This window comes from Theropithecus gelada, chromosome 8 (genome assembly GCF_003255815.1).
Source record: "Theropithecus gelada isolate Dixy chromosome 8, Tgel_1.0, whole genome shotgun sequence".
NCBI lineage: Eukaryota > Metazoa > Chordata > Mammalia > Primates > Cercopithecidae > Theropithecus > Theropithecus gelada.
Window position 1 is genome coordinate 142,785,147 of NC_037676.1, and position 17,929 is coordinate 142,803,075.

General features: G+C 50.0%; 1 protein-coding gene across 2 annotated transcripts in view; it reads right to left on the reverse strand.

The window, feature by feature from the left end:
- Nucleotides 1–10,099, reverse strand: part of AGO2 (argonaute 2, RISC catalytic component) — a 67,677-nt gene extending 57,578 nt beyond the window's left edge. For both annotated transcript variants that reach the window (XM_025393830.1, XM_025393829.1), the window contains exon 1: nucleotides 9,906–10,099. In XM_025393830.1, coding sequence (XP_025249615.1) covers nucleotides 9,906–9,982 — 77 coding nt within the window. In that variant the 5' untranslated portion in view covers nucleotides 9,983–10,099. The remainder of the gene's footprint in view (nucleotides 1–9,905) is intronic.
- Nucleotides 10,100–17,929: the final 7,830 nt, after the last annotated feature.

A 17,929-nucleotide genomic window follows, 5' to 3' on the forward strand; every position in this document is an offset into this window, starting at 1 on the left:
GCCAGGCATGGTGGCAGGTGCCTATAATCCCAGCTACTTGGGAGGCTGAGGTAGGAAAATGGCTGGAACCCAGGAGGCGGAGGTTGCAGTGAGCTGAGATCATGCCACTGCACTCCAGCCTGGGCAACAGAGTGAGACTCCATCTCAAAAAAAAAAAAAAATTAGCTGGGCATGGTGGCACATGCCTGTAGTCCCAGCTACTTGGGAGGCTGAGACATGAGAATTGTTTGAACACAGGAGGCAGAGGTTGCAGTGAGCTGAGACTACACCACTGCACTCCTGCCTGGGTGACAGAGCGAGACCCCTTCTCAAAAACGAAACAACAAAAACAAAAAGAAAAATTATGACAATTTCAAAGTTGTAGAAGAAAAGCATTTAATAAAATTCAACATCCACTCATTTTTTTTTTTTTTTTTGAAAGAGAATCTTACTCTGTTGTCCAGGCTGGAGTGCAGCGGTGCAATCACAGTTCGCTGCGAACTTGAACTCCTGGGCTCAAGGGACCCTCCCAACCAGCCTCCTAAGTAGCTGTGACTATAGGCACATGCCACCACAATGGCTAATTTCTAACTTTGTGAACTTTGCCATGCTGCCTAGGCTGGGCTCAGGCAATCCTCTCACCTTGGCCTCTCTAAGTGCTGGGATTACAGGTATGAGCCATCATGCCTGGTACTTATGATTTAAAAAAAAAAAAAATTAGAGAAGTAGGGATAGAAGGAAGTCTTCATCTGGTAGGAAATCTGCACAGAAACCTTCTCGAAGTCTACAGCAAACCAACTTTCCCTGAGGCTCGCAACGTAACGAAGACGCCCAAATCACCACTTTTGTTCAATGCTGCGCTACAGGTCACGGTTACCACCGTAGGGCAAGAAAGGGATTGTAAGGAAGGAAAAAACTGTCATTACTGCTGGACATTAGGACTGTATTTGCTGAAAATTCAGAAGAGGCTACAGAGCCAAAGGGAGCTTCAGAAAGCCAGAGCGCTGCCTCCCGGTCTGGGCTGCGGGCCACGCACAGGGTGAGTGCCGCCCGTGCCCCTCCTTGGATAAAGATGCGCGCTGCCCTCCAGTGCACCTTTCTTCACTCCTGTGTTCTCAGTGAAAGAGGTGGCGGAAAAGGAGTGGCAGAGTCAGCCATCCAACAAACATCTCAGTGATGATGCCTGCAAGCACCGCCTCCTGCAGGGATGGGTCCCCCGGCTTCCCCGTCCTCTCCCCTCTATGAAATCCAGGTTCTCCACAAAGATTTGGTCCCTGGCAGTACACTGGCAGTTCCCCCCTCCTTTTTTCCCTATGAGACAATCTCGTGGCCACTCTAAGTTGCATATCCCAGCAGAGGAATTCCTGAGTGACTTGGTGATACACAACTGCTGTGTTTGGAAACAGTTATTTAATTGTAGAATGTAACATAATGGCAATACATCATTGATTACATACTTCAGAATCGGTGGCCACCCTGCACCTTGGCCTCCCTCCTCCTTCTCGTTTCTAAAAGAAAAGACCTCTGCCCTGATCCCCACCTGTCTGCCCCACAATTGGAGAGCAGCAGCCAAAAGCAGTGTGGTCCTCCCCATAGCAGGGGTGCAGCTGAGGTGCGGGTCCTCCCAGAGCCACACGCACAGGGAGGATGGAGGCAGGCATGGTGGTTCCGAGTCCCAACCTGTATTCACAAAGTTTTTTTTTTGTTTGTTTGAGACGGAGTCTCGCTCATAAGCCAGGCTGGAGTGCTCTGGCATGATCCCGGCTCACTGCAACCTCCACCTCCTGGGTTCAAGCGATTCTCCTGCCTCGGCCTCCCCAGTAGCTGGGACTACAGGAGCGTGCCACCATGCCCAGCTAGTTTTTGTATTTTTAACAGAGATGAGGTTTCACCATGTTGGCCAGGGTGGTCTTGATTTCCTGACCTCGTGATCCACCCACCTCAGCCTCCTAAAGTGCTGGGATTACAGGCGTGAGCCACCGCGCCCGCCTCAGCCTCCTAAAGTGCTGGGATTACAGGCGTGAGCCACCTTGCCTGGCCTCAGCCTCCTAAAGTGCTGGGATTACAGGCATGAGCCACCTTGCCTGGCCCAGAAACTTTTTCTTTGAGAGTCAGAAACACTTCGACTTGAAAAAAAAAAAAAATCAGTAAAGAGATATACCATGTTTATGGATCAGAATATTTTCATCAAACAAATCCATCCTTTTAATTTCAGTAAAACTCCAGAGTGGGATGTATTTTTGTCTGATAGGATTTAATAAACTCATCCTAAAATAGAAGTGGAAATCTGAAGGACAAAGGCTGGCAGGTATTCTTGAGGAGAAGCACCTGGAGGGAAGCAGTGGCGCTGAGGCAGGCAGAGAGCTTGGGACAGAGCCCAGAGCCCAGAAACAGGCCCAGGGGATGGGGGCGGCAGGAGAGAGAGCAGGACACACTTCTCAGTGACTTACGGCAGGCAGCCACACGCACAGGATTCAAGGAAATACAACCGAGCCCCGCTACTGGAGACTCCTCCGGATGAACACTCACTGTCGCAAGCCCCATCCAGCACTCGGCATGATGACTCCGCTCACTGACCGTCCTGTGGGCCCCTGGAGGCGGGGTCAGGTCCAGCTCGTCCTGCACACCCAGCACGGTGTGCGGTTTGGGCTGGGCAGATCTCTCAAGAGAAGGAGGCTGTGCGGTCGTGCCAGCGAGGCAGTGCCCCGAGGGGCTGCAATGCACACCTGTGGAGTCGGCCGGCAGACAATCCTGGCCACCACTCAGGCATCCACCGCCCAGAGCGAGCATCCCTGGCCACCTGCCGCAGCCCCCGTGCCTCGGGGCCCACTGCTGAGGGTGAGGAGGGGCCGATTGTGGACCGCGTGGCTGTGGCAGCAGGATGGCACCTTGCTGCCTAACTCTAACACAGGCGGTCCCTTCCAGCCTCAAACACGGATGACCACGTACTTGGCAGTGAATTTTCTTTCTTTGTAAAACTGTGATAAAATACAGATAACATAAAATTGACCATTTCAACTGAGGGTTCAGTTCAGTGGCACTAAGTGTGTCCATGCTGTTGTGCAACAATCACCACCCTCCGTCCACAGATGTTCTTCATTTCCCCAAAGTGAAACTGTACCTGAGAGGCACTAACTCCCAGCCAGCCCATGGAGCCACCTGGGGACGCTGCTCTCGGAGTCCCTGAATCTGGTTCTTGGTTTCAATCCAGTGAAAGCACTGGAAAGTGAGCGAGTGTCCCTGCTTCTGGAGAGCCGGCTCTGCTGGCCAACCAGGTCTCAGGTGTGCTCTTGACTTCCCAACAAAGATGACAGCCCAGGAGCCCATTTGCATGCATTCCGTCCACCAGTGGGCCCCCAGCCTCTTAGAGCGTGACCCATGTTGAAACGAAGGAAAAGGAGAACCACCGCCAAGCTGTTAGTGCTTGTTCTGCCAAGTCCTAAGCACGGACAACTCCCTCCTCAGTCACCACCCAGGACGAGGGCAGTGCCAAGCAGCACCCCACACAGGGCCAGGGCCGCCTCGCAGAAGCCGGAGCGTGCTTGCTAATGCAGGGAATCAGGCCTGCCCTGTTTGCCTGTTTGCCCTTTTGTCATAACTCTGACAGGTTCCCTCTTTTACAAATGTCATCCTTTCATTAATGTCTAATTACACAGTTTTTGCCTTAATACATTCTCATCGAAAGTTTCACATAATGATAAAGCTAAAAGTCCCAGCCTGGGCAACATGGAGAGACCCCATCTCTACAAAATATTTAAAAATTAGTGGAGTGTAGTGGTGCATGCCTGTGGTCCCAGCTACTTGGGAGGCTGAGGTGGGAGGATCGCTTGACCCCAGGAGGTCGAGGTTGCAGTGAGCCATGATTGCATCACTGCACTCCAGCCTGGGTAACAGAGGGAGACCCTGTTTCAAAAAGAAAAAAAAAAAAACCCAAAAAGCTAAAAGTCTGTTTCCACTACCCACTCATTTCAATCTCCATTCTAAGAAGTAACCTTATCCTTTCCAAACCTATGCTTTCACATAAACACATAGCTATCTACAAATACAGTGCTTTATTATTTTTATACACACGGTATCAAACCCACACTTCTGAGGCTCCCATTTTCCTATTCTGTGTCTTTGAGATCTTTCCTCCTAACTGTATACAATGTGGCCACCAAGTCTAGAACTATAGACCGGTAATCATGTGCCTTTAGTATTTACCACTTAACCACTTGCTACTTAGTTGCCTGTGTTTCTGGGCTTGGAGGTCAACCTGGGAGCCCCACTCCCCTGCTGCCGAGCGCCACACTGCATTCCCCAGTGCACTCCTCTAACCCGTCGCTTCCTACTGATATTCAGATGGTGTCTTTCGTTGTTCTTTTTTGTTCAGAGTAGTCATCCTATACATCTCCTTGAGATACAGAGACTGAGAAGGAGAACGGGTGTGTTGGAGGTGTTTCTGCTTTAATACCTGCACCAGACTGTCTTCTAAAGAGGCAGGGCCCACCTGCACTCCTGTGAGTGGCTCATGCCCAGAGCCACAGAGCTCCAGGTGCGAGGCTGAGTGTGACGCAGCCATGCTGCCCGGCCCTCCGCTTCACAGCACAGGGCAATCGTGTCTGCTAGTTCTTCTGGGGCCACTTGACAGAGCTCAAGACGAACAAGGAGGAAGAGGGGCAGGGGAAGGGAGACGAGCCCATCTCCTCCTTGCAGCCCACCCGTGCTTCTCAGCACAGAGCAGGCGGGCAAGGCCCACATGACTTCAGCAAGGCTTAGGTTGTGCGGGCCTTGCTCCCATGCTTTCTTCGGGCTGGCTCAAGACTGGCTGTGTTGTGCAGCCACCTCGGTGCCCACAGCTGTACAGGACACTCCTGAGAGGAGGGGTCTTGCTTGCACCAAACCCCACCCCGGCAGCCCTGGGAAAGGGGCGGACTGTACTGCAGGGCCTGAGGGCACTGAGGCTGCTTCACTAGGTAGCTGTCAGAACGTCGTCACGAGGTGACTGAGGTGCAAGAGCATCTTTCTCATGACCTTGGACAAAGTCTCTGTGTTGGACTCATTAAACATCGACCCGGGGCACTGCACAAGGTTTGGGAACTCACAACTAAGACGCCATCCCTGCTCTCACAGAGGCTGCAGTGTGGAAAGAGAAATGGCTAGGAGATGCCAGGCAGCAGGACGGAGGAGCTCCCCGGGCCCAGACTCATGACGGGCTCAGGGCCCCACCTTCGTCTCCCTTTGCACTCGGAGCTCCCCTCCAGCGGCACTGACCATGGGCACCATTCACCTCCCCAGTGGGGACAGGAGCCACGTCTGCCTCAGCCACCACTGCACCTCCAGGACACTGCAGCTGATGCGTGAGCAGGGGTCTCAGGAACGTGGGTCCTGGGAGGAGGGTCCTAGGAGGCAGGCCACGACTCCCACACAGGTCTTGCGAGCACAAACATTTTACTTCTGGCATTTTCCTATGCTGTTTTGATTGATTACAATTTTGAGATAGGGCCTAAAGGTTCCTAGGTCTAGGCAGCAACTCTCAAGCTGGCTCACAGCCTAGTAGGCTGGCCTTGGCCCCGTGCATGCAGCTCCTGCCCTGCATCTGCTGCTTACCAACTGCGTGACCCGACCCTGGCAGGCGAAACCACCGGCGTGTAGTAGCACAGTCCTGGAAAGACACCACGTTCTCATCACCCTCAGCCTCTTTCTGGTGTCAGATGACAAAGCCTTGGCCATGCCTAGTTTCATAAAAGAAAGCTGCTTGTATACTGTGGTCGATGGCCTAAGGGCCCACCTGCCACTGCACCAGTCAACAGCCCAGAAAATATGGGCCAGGCGTGGTGGCTCACACCTGTAATCCCAGCACTTTGGGAGGCCAAGGTGAGCAGACAGCTTGAGGCCAGAAGTTTGAGACCAGCCTGGGCAACATGGTAAAACCCTGTCTCTACTAAAAATACAGAAATTAGCTGGGCACAGTGACCACGCCTGTAATCCCAGCACTTCGGCAGGCCAAGGCGGACAGACCACAAGAGGCCAGGAGTTTGAGACCAGCCTGAGCAACATGGTGAAACCCAATCTCTATTAAAAACACAAAATTTGCCGGTTGTGGTGCTGCATGCCTGCAATCCCAGCTACTCCAGATGGGTGGCTGAGGCACGAGAATCGCTTGAACGCAGGAGGTGAAGGTTGCAGTGAGCCCAGATCATGCCACTGTACTATAGCCTGGGCAACAGAGTGAGACCCTGTCTCAAAAAAAAAAAAAAAAAAAAAAAAGGAAAAAGGAAATGTGTATACTGCTTCATGCCCTCATTCTGGTTCTAAGAGTACCCCCTGAATCACAGATTCACACAGGGTTCTATCCCAGGGAAATGCAAAAACAAACCAGCAGTCCCACTGAGGGAGAGCCACACAGCAATGATATATACTAAAAGATCTAGGAAGACCTTTAGTAAAGAAAGCTGCTTAACCCAGTGGTGCACATAGTTTTTGTTCAGAAATACATGTTCTAGTAAGTGCATATTTAAAGAACCTCATAGAACTCTCAACATACTCTGGACATGTTGAGTGAATCCAACTGTTTAGTTTTACAGATATGAGAACTAAGTTCCCAGACATTCTCTCTTAGCATATTCAGTTTTGCAACCATCGCCATGGCTTAGAACATTTTTACTACCCCAAAAATCAACACCATACTCAACAGCAGTCACTCCCCACCATTCCAGGAAAAGAAAAATTTACACACCAATTTATAATAGCATCCAAAAACACAGCACACTTCAGATTCATAGTGACCACAATAAAAAATTCAAAGGGGCTTTCTAGCATAAATTGATGAGTTGTTTATATTAATTATTCTATGTACTTGGAAAAACAATAGATCCAGAATAGCTAAAACAATTGTGAAGAACAACAAATTTGGAGCAATTACTTAATCGGATTTCAAGCCTTACCACTTAACTATAGTTAAAATGACCAAGAGTTCCTGGCCTAAAGACAACACAGAAGATAATCCAGAAATAGATCCACACACATATTCAGGCTGAGCACCCCAATCTGAAAACCCCAAATCCAAAATGCTCCAAAATCTGAAACTTTATGAGCACCAACATGACGCTCAAAGGAAATGCTCACTGGAGCATTTTGGGTGTCAGCTTTTCAGATCTGCAATTCTCAACTGGTAAGCATAATGGAAATATTCCAAAATCCAAATAAATAAATAAATAAATGAAAACTTAAAACACTTCTAGTCCTAAGTATTTTGAATAAGGGATACTCAACCTGTACAATCAAATGATTTTTTTCAAAAGTCAAAAGGTAAATCAGTGGATGAAAGAAAAGTATTTTCAACAGATCACTACCTCACACCATACATAAAAATTAATTCAAGATGGATCACGGACTAAATATGCAAGCAAAAACTATAATTCTAAAATAAAAACAGGAGAATATCTTTATGATCCCTAGGTAGGCAAAAATTTCCTAGAGAGAATATACTATGTAACGGCTGTTTTTAAAAATTTATAAATTAGACTTCAACAAAACTAAAAAGCTCTGCTCATTAAAAGAAAGACACCATTAGGAAGGTGAGATGACAAGTTTTGGACTAGGAGAAAATATTCCCAGTATAGACTCGTATGATGGTGGTTTTTAGGTGCCAATGTGTCTAGATTAAAGAACAATCCAGAGAACTGGTAAAGCATGACTCCTGGGTATGCCTGTGTGGCTGCTTCCAGAGGAGACGGCGTGTTAGTCAGGGACCGGGTGGGGATCTGCCCCCAGTGTGGGTAGTGCCATCCAATCAGCTAGGGGCCCAGATAGAAAAAAAAGGAGAGAAAGAGTGATTTCTTCTCTCCCTTCTGGGGCTGGGACACTGTCTTCCTCCTGCCTTGGACATCAGAACTCCAGGCTCCCTTGGCCTTTGGGCTCCAGGACTTATAGCAGCAGCCCTGTGGGTTCCAGGTCTTTGGCTTCCCTGATTATAAGGCTTTCAGAGCCCCGCTACTGACACTCTAGGCTCTCCAGGTTATAAATGGCCTGCTGTGGGACACCTTAGCCTCTGCAATCATGTGAGCCAATTCCCCTAATAAATCCCCTCTCATATCTATAGATATATGTACAGTCACGTGTGGTTTAACCATGGGGATATGGCCTGAGAAATTCACTCAGGCGATTTCATTGCGGTGTGAACATCATAGAGTATATTTACATACACCCACGAGGTAGAGTCTACCACACACCTAGGCTGCAAACCTGTACAGCATGTGACTACTGAACACTGCAGGCAATTGCAACACCATGGTAAGGATGTGTGCATCTACATATACCTAGGCTGGGCCCAGTGGCTCATGCCTGTAATCCCAGCACTTCGGGAGGCTGAGGCAGGCAGATCACTTGAGGTCAGGAGTTTGAGAGTAGCCTGGCCAATATGGTGAAATCCCATCTCTATTAAAAATACAAAAAATTAGCCAGGTGTGGTGGCAGGTGCCTCTAATCCCAGCTACCTGGGAGGATGAGGCAGGAGAATCGCTTGAATCCAGGAGATGGAGACTGCAGTGAGCCGAGATTACGCTACTGGACTCCAGCCTGGGTGACAGAGCAAGACTCCATCTCAAAATAAAAAATAAAAAAATCTAAACTCAGAAAGGGTAATGCACCACTCTACAACGTTATGTGGTCTATGACGTCAGTAGGTGACAGGAATTTTTCAGCTCCCTTACAATCTTTTGGGACCACTGTGGTATATGTGGTCTGTCACTGGCCAAACGCTGTCATGCGGTACATGACTGTATCTCTATCCTATTGGTTCTGTTGCTCTGACAAATGTAACATGCATCTAGAATATACTAAAAACTCTCATGGATCAATAACAAAAAGACAAGAAACTCGGTAAAAAAAAAAAAAAAAAAAACAAAAACAGGCAAAATACTTCAACACTTTGCTGGAAATAATATATCACTTAATCAATGAAAATAATATATAAACACACGGAAAGACGCTCAGCTCATCAGTTACCAGAGAAATGAAAATTAACCACAATGAGAAACCACTGTCCACCCACCGAAACACAAAAAACGCCTGACCACACCGGGCGCTGGTGGGGGTGGGTGGCCTCAGAAATGCTCAGCGGAGCTGACGGGAGGAAAACGGATGGGAACATGGGAACACCATTTATTTGACAGGTTCACATGCAGCTAAACGCACACCTACCCTTCGACCCAGCAATTCTACTCCTAGGTACTTATCTAAGAGAGATGAAAACACCTCCATAAAAAGAACTTCAACAAGAATGTTCACAGCAGCCTTATTCATAATGGCCACAGCCTAGACTGCCCATGTGTTTAAAAGGAAGATGAAAAACAGACTATGAAATAGGCAACAGAGTATTCTTTAGCAATAAAAATAAGCTACGAATACACACAATGGCGCAGGTGGGTCTCATAAATTCTGCTGAGTAAAAGCAGTCGGGATTGAGGCTGTGTCACTAGACAGACCCGGAAACTAATCTATGTGACACAGAGCAGAACACTGTGACTTTAGGGGCTGGAGTAACTGGAAGAGGGTACGAGGCAACTTTCTAGGGTGATCAGTATATATATTTGTCAAAACTCTTCGAGTTGTACATTTACGATGAGTGTATTTCACTATCTTGAAACTGTGTCTCAATTAAAAAACTTTATATATTTATATATATTTAAAAAATATATTTATATATATTTTTATATATTTTATATATTTTTATATATTTATATATTTTTATATATATATACATATATATTTTTTCCAATCCGTAGGTTTGACTCTGAAAAATTGTTTTTGAAAAACAAATGCAGCTGAAATGTTCTGGAAAAAAGCCAGGTGGGTCTGCTGAGACTTTCAGAGTTGATTAGTTTAAATGCCATGTCTGTCTGCACAGACCACTTACACAGGTCATGAAGGATGAAACGTAATACCTGTTAACTCTCCTTGGGCACTTCTCTGGCTTGATATCCAATTCATAGTGATAGATGTCAATTTTGGGGATGTCCATTTCGAAGAAATTGGCCTGTAATTTGATTGTTCTCCCGGAGGTCCCAAAGTCGGGTCTAGGTGGAGGCTTGAAGGCATATCCTTGGATGGGGGGTGGCGGCGGTGCAGGAGGCGCAAGTGCTGGAATGGCAGAGAGAACACCTGTTAACGGGAGCAGGCTTGCTCTGTGGCCCTTCCCACCCCTCGGCCCCGAGCCACCATATGCCCCCCTCTGCTGTTTCCATTCATGTCCAGGCCAGTATCGCATTCCACAGAGGAGGCGTCTCAACATTAAGCCAATAATTTACCTAAAATGTATCATAACAAGTCATCGGTGATCAAACGTGCTATGTCCATTTCTGTTCTTTCTTCCCGTCTCAGACACTGGACAGATGAGGCAGCGTGAATTACCAGCAAGGGAGACAAGGCAAAGAGCCTGAAAGTGTCAAGGTGGTGCCCTTCCCTCCTTGCTCTTCAAACCATTCATTTACTCAGGAAATGCTTTTTATCACCCATAAGCAGCAGAAACTACATCCCAACTCAAGTTTTCAGTGGCTCCATATTAGTAAAGTTCAAAATGTAGATTTAGAAAAATAAACATTTTTCAATAAAAGAATCCTTTCAATTTTCACTCAAATGTCTGTTTAAAAAAAGACAACCCTTTTCCATTTAAAACAAATCACATGTACTTCAATCCCTATTGACATTCACCAGAAAGAAAAAGTACTCTACTAAAAATAATATGAGCTGTTCTTACTGTATTTCTGACCTAGAAAAACTCAGAGACTCCTTGAATTATTATTTTTTTAAATTTCGTTTCCTATGAGAAAACGAACACGCTTTCAAGGTGATGAAGCTCACTGAGTTACACCATTTGGAAATGGTCATGGCAGCGTGGTCTTCCACCAAGCTGTCATGACTTCACAGATGACACATCTACAGACTTCCACGACACTCCACCCTTCAACGGCACACAGCGGGTGCCCCTGTGGGCTGGGCGCCATGCCCTGGGCCAAAGCTACAAAAATAAACCAAGTCAGGCTGGGCGCATTGGCTCACACCTATAATCCCAGCACTCTGGGAGGCCGAGGTCAGTAGATCACCTGAGGTCAAGAGTTCGAGACCAGCCTGGCCAATATGGTGAAACTCCATCTCTATTAGAAATACAAAAATTAGCTGGGTGTGGTGCCACGTGCCTGTAATCCCAGCTACTCGGGAGGCTGAGGCAGGAGAACCGCCTGAACCTGGGAGGCAGAGGTTGCAGTGAGCCGAGATCGTGCCACTGTACTCCAGCCTGGGTGACAGAGTGAGACTCCATCTTGAAATAAACAAACAAACAAACAAACAGAGTCCTCAAGCAGCGCCCATGTTGCCACTGGGGACAGTTTCCAGGTGTCAGTCATCCACAGGATGACGTCTGATGACTTTTCATAAGCTCAGCAGCTCACCAAGATCCTTCCCAGCAAGGACCCTAACCGTGACTGGGAGTGGACATTGCAGTCCAGGTGGGCTCAGTGGAGCCAGCCACTCCCTTGAGGGAGTCTCTCCATACGCCACACTGGAGTAGAACAAAGCGCTCACCAACACGTGGCCCCATTCTCAAGTGGCTCCAACCACCCAGTGAGATGGCTCCCAGGAAACGTCTAGGACAGAGCCCAGGAATCCAGCCCCATGGCCAATCTCGATTCCAGGGCCGGGCACGCTCCTCTCAGGGAGGAGAGTCACTGTCCTTTGGTGACTCCCAGCTTACAAGGTGCTCATGCAGTTACTGAACCGAGCCTCACAACCACACCACAAAGGGGCACACTGCTGGCTGCGAGAAGGTTTGGGGCTGGAACACGAGCGACTCGTAGGTGAAGCAGGGTTGCCAGGCCGGCTCCAAACCAGGCCCCTCCCAGCGGCCCCCAAACAGAGTCCTGGCACAGACGCAGCTCGGGCCCAGGGCTCAGGCTGACCCTATTTCTCCCAAGGAGCCTCCCTCGAGACCTCCTCCTCCACAACACCTGCCGTGAGAGATGGGAAACCTGAACGCAGCCGGTGGTACTAACCCCTGTGAATAAAGGCAATGGGAAAATGCAGCGGTAATTCACAAAATGTGCAATTTCCTAAAATAGTTCTTTCTTGCTTCTAGCTTTCAATAATGAAAATACTGATATTTCACGTGAAGGCACGTGGAATATAAAATGACAAGTTAAAGATGCAAAAGTTTTTCAGGCAGAGGGCCGGGGAGGGTCCACCTTCCCGCACCTTCAAGAAGGCAACTCCACTGCCGAGGACGCCTCTGCAGGCCTGAGACCTCGGGGTGCCTGAAATCCACTGTGATCACTCACAGGGAGTCCCACGTGTAAGCTGCAGATACAAGCTGGAGGATCAAAGCCAAAGCGTGCGAGAGGAGACAGAGCAGAAGTGTGCGGACACGACCCCCATGCACGAGGAAGGAGGGGATGACTGGTTGCCCCCCCGGGCTGTGAGCCCCTAGCCCCGACAGGCGAATAATGCACCAAGGTGGGGACCAAATGTACAAGAGGCTACAAGACATGGATGGGCCATACACGCACTCGCCACATTTGACACGGATGGTTTTAAAGGGAATTCTAATACCACCTAGGGATGCACTCTGCATGTGCTCTCTGTTGAAGAAATGAAAGCCCACGAGGCGGGGGCATCTGGGATGCCTTCACCAAGAAGATGCCACCACATTGGCATTCCCGGAGCGGGTCCTGGTTGCCGCTGCCTGCCCAACAGCCGAGTCCCAAATCCCTGGCCTGCATCCAAGACTCGACCTCACCTCCCCACTACTTCCAGGCCCACTAGGAGCTGCCATCCTCCCCCATCTCCTCCATCCTCCAAGGATGCTCCAAGGAGTAATCGAGGTTCCACCTCTCTGTGGACGCTCTCTCCGGACACCCCACGGGCACCTCCTCCCCAGGCCACAGGCAGCACGCCCCGCCACATGTCCTACCCACCAACTAACCAAACAGTCTTATTTTAAATGGGCTTCCAGTTGCTTCCATAAGTGTTAGTCTTGTCTCTGCACTGAAGGTTGAAACCTTTGGAAACAGAAAGGCAAATCCTTTCATTCAGGAATCCCAGGATCCTAGCACAGCGCACCTCAGCCACACTACAGGCTCGGTTCCAGACCACCACAATGAAGCGGGTCATGCCAATGCTCTGGTGTCCCAGTGCATACAAAAGTTCTGTTTGCACTATAGTGTAGTCTACTAAGTGTGTAATAGCATTGTGTGTAAATATGTACATATCTTAATTTAAAAAACACTTTATTGCTTAAAAAATGCTGATCGAGACACTAAGTGAGCACACGTTATTGGAAGAATGGCACCAAAAGAGTTCCTCAGGCTGCTACAAACATTCCACTTGTGAGGGAAGGAGGGAGGGAGTAAGGAAGGGAGTGAGGCAGGGAGGGAGAGAGGGAGGGAGGAGAGGATGGAGGGAAGGAGGGAAGAAAGGAAGAAAGAAGGGAAGGAAGGAAGGAGGAAAGGAAGGAAGGAGAGAGGAAAGGAAGAAAGGAGGGAGGGAGGGAGGGAAGGGAGGAAGGAGAAAAGCACACATTCTTTGTGCAGGGCAATAAAGTAAAGTGTGCCTGTGGTTGGAAGGGACCTCAGCTGCTCCTGGGAGGGGCGATGGCTACCCAGGGCCCAGGGCTGGCAAGCCCCTCTGCACTTAAGGCCATACTCGTTCCTTGGAGAGCGAGTTCGGAGAGCAAAGCCCGGAACCCAGCGCAGCGTCACGTACACAGCCGTGCCACGTTCACTGAATCGAGATCACTCAGCACGTTTGTTTAAGATTCCATTTTTAGAGCCGCATCTTACACAGTGAAAGGGAAACATAGTGAATGAGTAATCGGCTTCCTGTGTGAGCAATTGGGTCACGGGGAACAAAAAGTTTCAGTATACACAGCGGACGTCAGCAGAGGCGGGCAGCAGGCAAGCCTCCTGCAGGAGCAGGTGGTCCCCTGAAGAAACCCCTTTCGGAGTTGGCTCCTCCCCGACCTTTCAGGGAGGGACGTGGGGAGCAGACTCTGTGCCACCTGCCCTGAGGGCTATCTAAGTAAGGGACAGGGACGGGTGGAAAGTTGGTGCATGAAGAGTAAAGTGAAGGCCTGCCGGGATCCCCCGCAGATGTGTACCCTGAGGTCGGGGAGAGCAGCTGCAGAAATTCAAAGTCATTAAATAAATGAACAGCCTAGCTCTTGCGTGAAGCCGCTTTAGCTACTGGCGAGTGAACTCCAGGCCCAGGTCAGCACCCACAGGCTGCGCAGCTGCGGCCTGAGCTTGGGTGGAAGCCTCGCTGTGAGGCTGGCACAGGGGCCCATGGCTGTCTCCTAGGAAGCCGGCCCAGTGCTCAGCACCCATGTCTCAGGGGATGTAAACGGTTAACGATCTGCCACCCAAATGACACGCAAAGCACTTTCCGGAGCTCCAGAGTGAGTCATTATTCAAAGCCATGCTTCACAACGGTCCTCCTAGAACTCTGCATTCATGACACTGGGCATCAGCCAGAAAGTGTGCAGGCCAAAGAAAGTGAAAAGGATAGCTCAGGGCTGCTAAGCACTTCTGTGCCACACCCTGGGCCAAGTCAGGTGCGGAGCAGCCACCGAGATCCGTGCCGTCAGCTCGAGCAGCAGAACAGGATGGAGGGATGGCTCAGTGAGCACAGACCAGAGAGTACATGCTATCCAGCTGTACTCTCCTGCTAAAATCAGGACACGTGGGTGACAACTCACCTGTTGTCTACACAGGCAAGCCTCCCTTAGGGCCACGCAAGTTGACGCTAAACACAGTCACGGCAGCTTTTCTGGTGAAACGGATGGAGACGGTCTCAGAACGTGTGCTGGGAATGCAGACGGAACATCTGCTCCTGTCAGCAGCAGTGCAGACAACTGTACGCTGTCTGCCGCGCCAGGCCCGGGCCACCAACGAGCCCACCGTGAGCCAGAGCCAAAGCCAAAGCCTCACCCAGCCCATGTTCACAGATACGCGTCCGGCCCAGGTGCCACGGCCGTGCAGGGATGGCTGGAGCTGGGTCCCCAGCTAATGTGTTCTACCCCCTCCCCCGGGTCTGACTCCCAAACAGGGGCAAACTGACCTCAACAGGGGCTCTGGAGCCGCCCAGGTCTGTGAGGACACACCAAAAGTCAAATGTGACAAGATGGGGAGGAAAAGGAACCCTCACGCTTTAGGGGTCCCAGGTTTCTGGCCACAGAACCCGCCCGAACATGGACGCCGAGGAAGCGGAGGCACAGGTGGGGGTCCCAGGTTTCTGGCCACAGAACCCGCCCGAACACGGACGCCGAGGAAGCGGAGGCACAGACACGCCCCACGGCGGAAGGGAGTCAACAGAACCCACCTCGCCGGCGACCGGTCACCCCCTCCGCAGGGGGCGCTGTTCTCGCCTCCAGCCAGAGCTCTTCAGCGGGAAGGAGGAGTACACCCTTCAGCCCTGAGCAGGAGCCATGGCATCAGTGCTCCTCAAAACCAGGGGCATCGGCCCAGGAGCCAGCTGATGCCACCGACAGGGTCTCAATGTAGCAATGGGCAGCTGGGGCACAGGCACACAGAATCCGTGCCGGGGAACTCTGGCAATTGACCGGAGCCCTGGGCCCCTTCTGCCCTGGGGACAGACCCTGCTGCAGCCTCAGGACCTCATGGGTCCCCGCTTAGGCAATGGCCCCTGCCCCTCCTCCTGTGGGCATGGGGACACCGGGTGTGGCCGCCCACCACCACTCCCTGGCTGCATCCGCACCCTGAGAAGGAGCTTTTGCCTTCACTCCCTTGGGCCCATGGGAAGGCTGGGTCGGAATGAAGGAGGGAAGGAAGCTCTGGGTGCAGCCTCAGGTGGGGGCAGCCCTCAGCGCGGGGGCAGCGGGGCTGTCCTCCAGCAGCATTTTCGCACTTCTGTTGAGCACTTCTGTGTTCTGGGGGCGCAGTTCCTGGAAGGCTTTCGTTTCTGTTCTCCCTGAGTAGAAATTATTGGAGCATTTCCAAGCTGTCTCAGCCTAGTTCTTGGCAACACCAAAAGAATGGGCCAGGGGAGGCAACGTGAGCAGGGCAGCAGTCACCCCAAAGGCAGGGGCTGTAGAAGGTGCTGGGCGAGAACAGCAGGGAGAACCCCCCAGAGAAGACTGGAGTGCCGCTGCTGAGGCCGACACACGCAGCCCACGTCCCCAGATCAGACTGATGATCACCCCGAAACCACTCCCTCCCCTCTTTTGGTTTAATGAGTAATAGCCTGAAAATATTTTACCCTTATTTTAGTGAGAAATACAGTGTGCACAGGAAGAGCATGACACATCTGTACAGTCTAGGACTCGCTATAAACAAACACCTGACAAAGCTCCCTCAGATGACTAACCATCAACATGGAATTTCCTCTACAGGGGGTTTTTTAAATAAATGTCTGTGGTTCAAAATGAAACTGCAACCACCATTATCTCTTTGAGAAACAGTCCTGAAAGCCACCCCTGTGCTCTTTACGAAGAAAACTTTTCCCCATAAATTTTGAATACATTTTCCCTCACAAGTCAAAAACATCCCCTTTGATCCACCATCTGTCTTTACTCAACAATACTAGAAATACTGCAGTAAGGCCGGGCGCGGTGGCTCACGCCTGTAATCCCAGCACTTTGGGAGGCTGAGGCGGGTGGATCACCCGAGTCAGGAGTTCGAGACCATCCTGACCAAAATGGTGAAACCTCGTCTCTACTAAAAATACAAAAATTAGCCAGGCATGGTGGCAGGCACCTGTAGTCCCAGCTACTTGGGAGGCTGAGGCAGGAGAATCACTTGAACCTGGGAGGCGGAGGTTGCAGTGAACTGAGATTGCACCATCGCACTCCTGCCTGGGCAACAAAAGCAAAACTCTGTCTCAAAAAAAAAAAAAAGAAATACTATAATAAATACAAGGAGAAATTAAAGGAATACTGGTAAAATCTAAGTTATCTCCTACAGAAACATTCCCCAATCAAGGCAGCTGAAGAGACCACAGCATCTCGACCACCAGTCCTACCAAGGCAGACCCGCACGCTGGTCCAGGGCTGCTCGAAGCCTGACACGCTCAGTGCAGACGTGAAGAATGCCTTACAAGGCCAGGCGTGGTGGCTCAAGCCTGTAATCCCAGCACTTGGGGAGGCTGAGACGGGCGGATCACAAGGTCAGGAGATCGAGACCATTCTGGCTAACACTGGTGAAACCCCGTCTCTACTAAAAAAAACTAGCTGGGTGGGGTGGTGGGTGCCTGTAGTCCCAGCTACTCGGGAGGCTGAGGCAGGAGAATGGCGTAAACCCAGGAGGCGAAGCTTGCAGTGAGCTGAGATCCAGCCACTGCACTCCAGCCTGGGCCACAGAGCGAGACTCTGTCTCAAAAAAAAAAAAAAGAATGCCTTATGTGTACATTTCTCTGACTCTTCTCTGCAGCCTTTTCTGGTTTCAACTGTAGATTTCTTTCGTAATTCTGACTCTGTATCTGCCTCTCCCACTAGAATGTAGGCATTGCAACATAGTAAGGACTGTGTCTGTTTTTGTGCAACTGTTGACTGAATGAATGCACAGATGAATAAAAGAATATCTTGCTGTTACACCGACTCTTAGTAAAAATGCCTCATGGGTTTATGACTCAATCTCAACCGTTTTTAGGACAAAACCATGAGGCATTCATAGGAAGGCTATTACTCTACCTTTTACAAATAGTCTTTACCGTTTGGTTATTTTATATTTTATCCTTTTTAGTAGAGACAGGGGTCTTGCTATGTCACCCAGGCTGGTCTCAAACTCCTGGCCTCAAGCGATCCTCCCACCTTGGCCTCCCAAAGTGCTGAGATTCCAGGCATGAGCCATGGCACCCGGCCTGTTTCAACTAAGAAGCCAGCGTTTCTTTAGCATCCACATTACTCCAGTACAAGACTTCCAGCACATTCTTGTCTCTTCTCAGGTCCTCTCTCTTGGACTCGTCT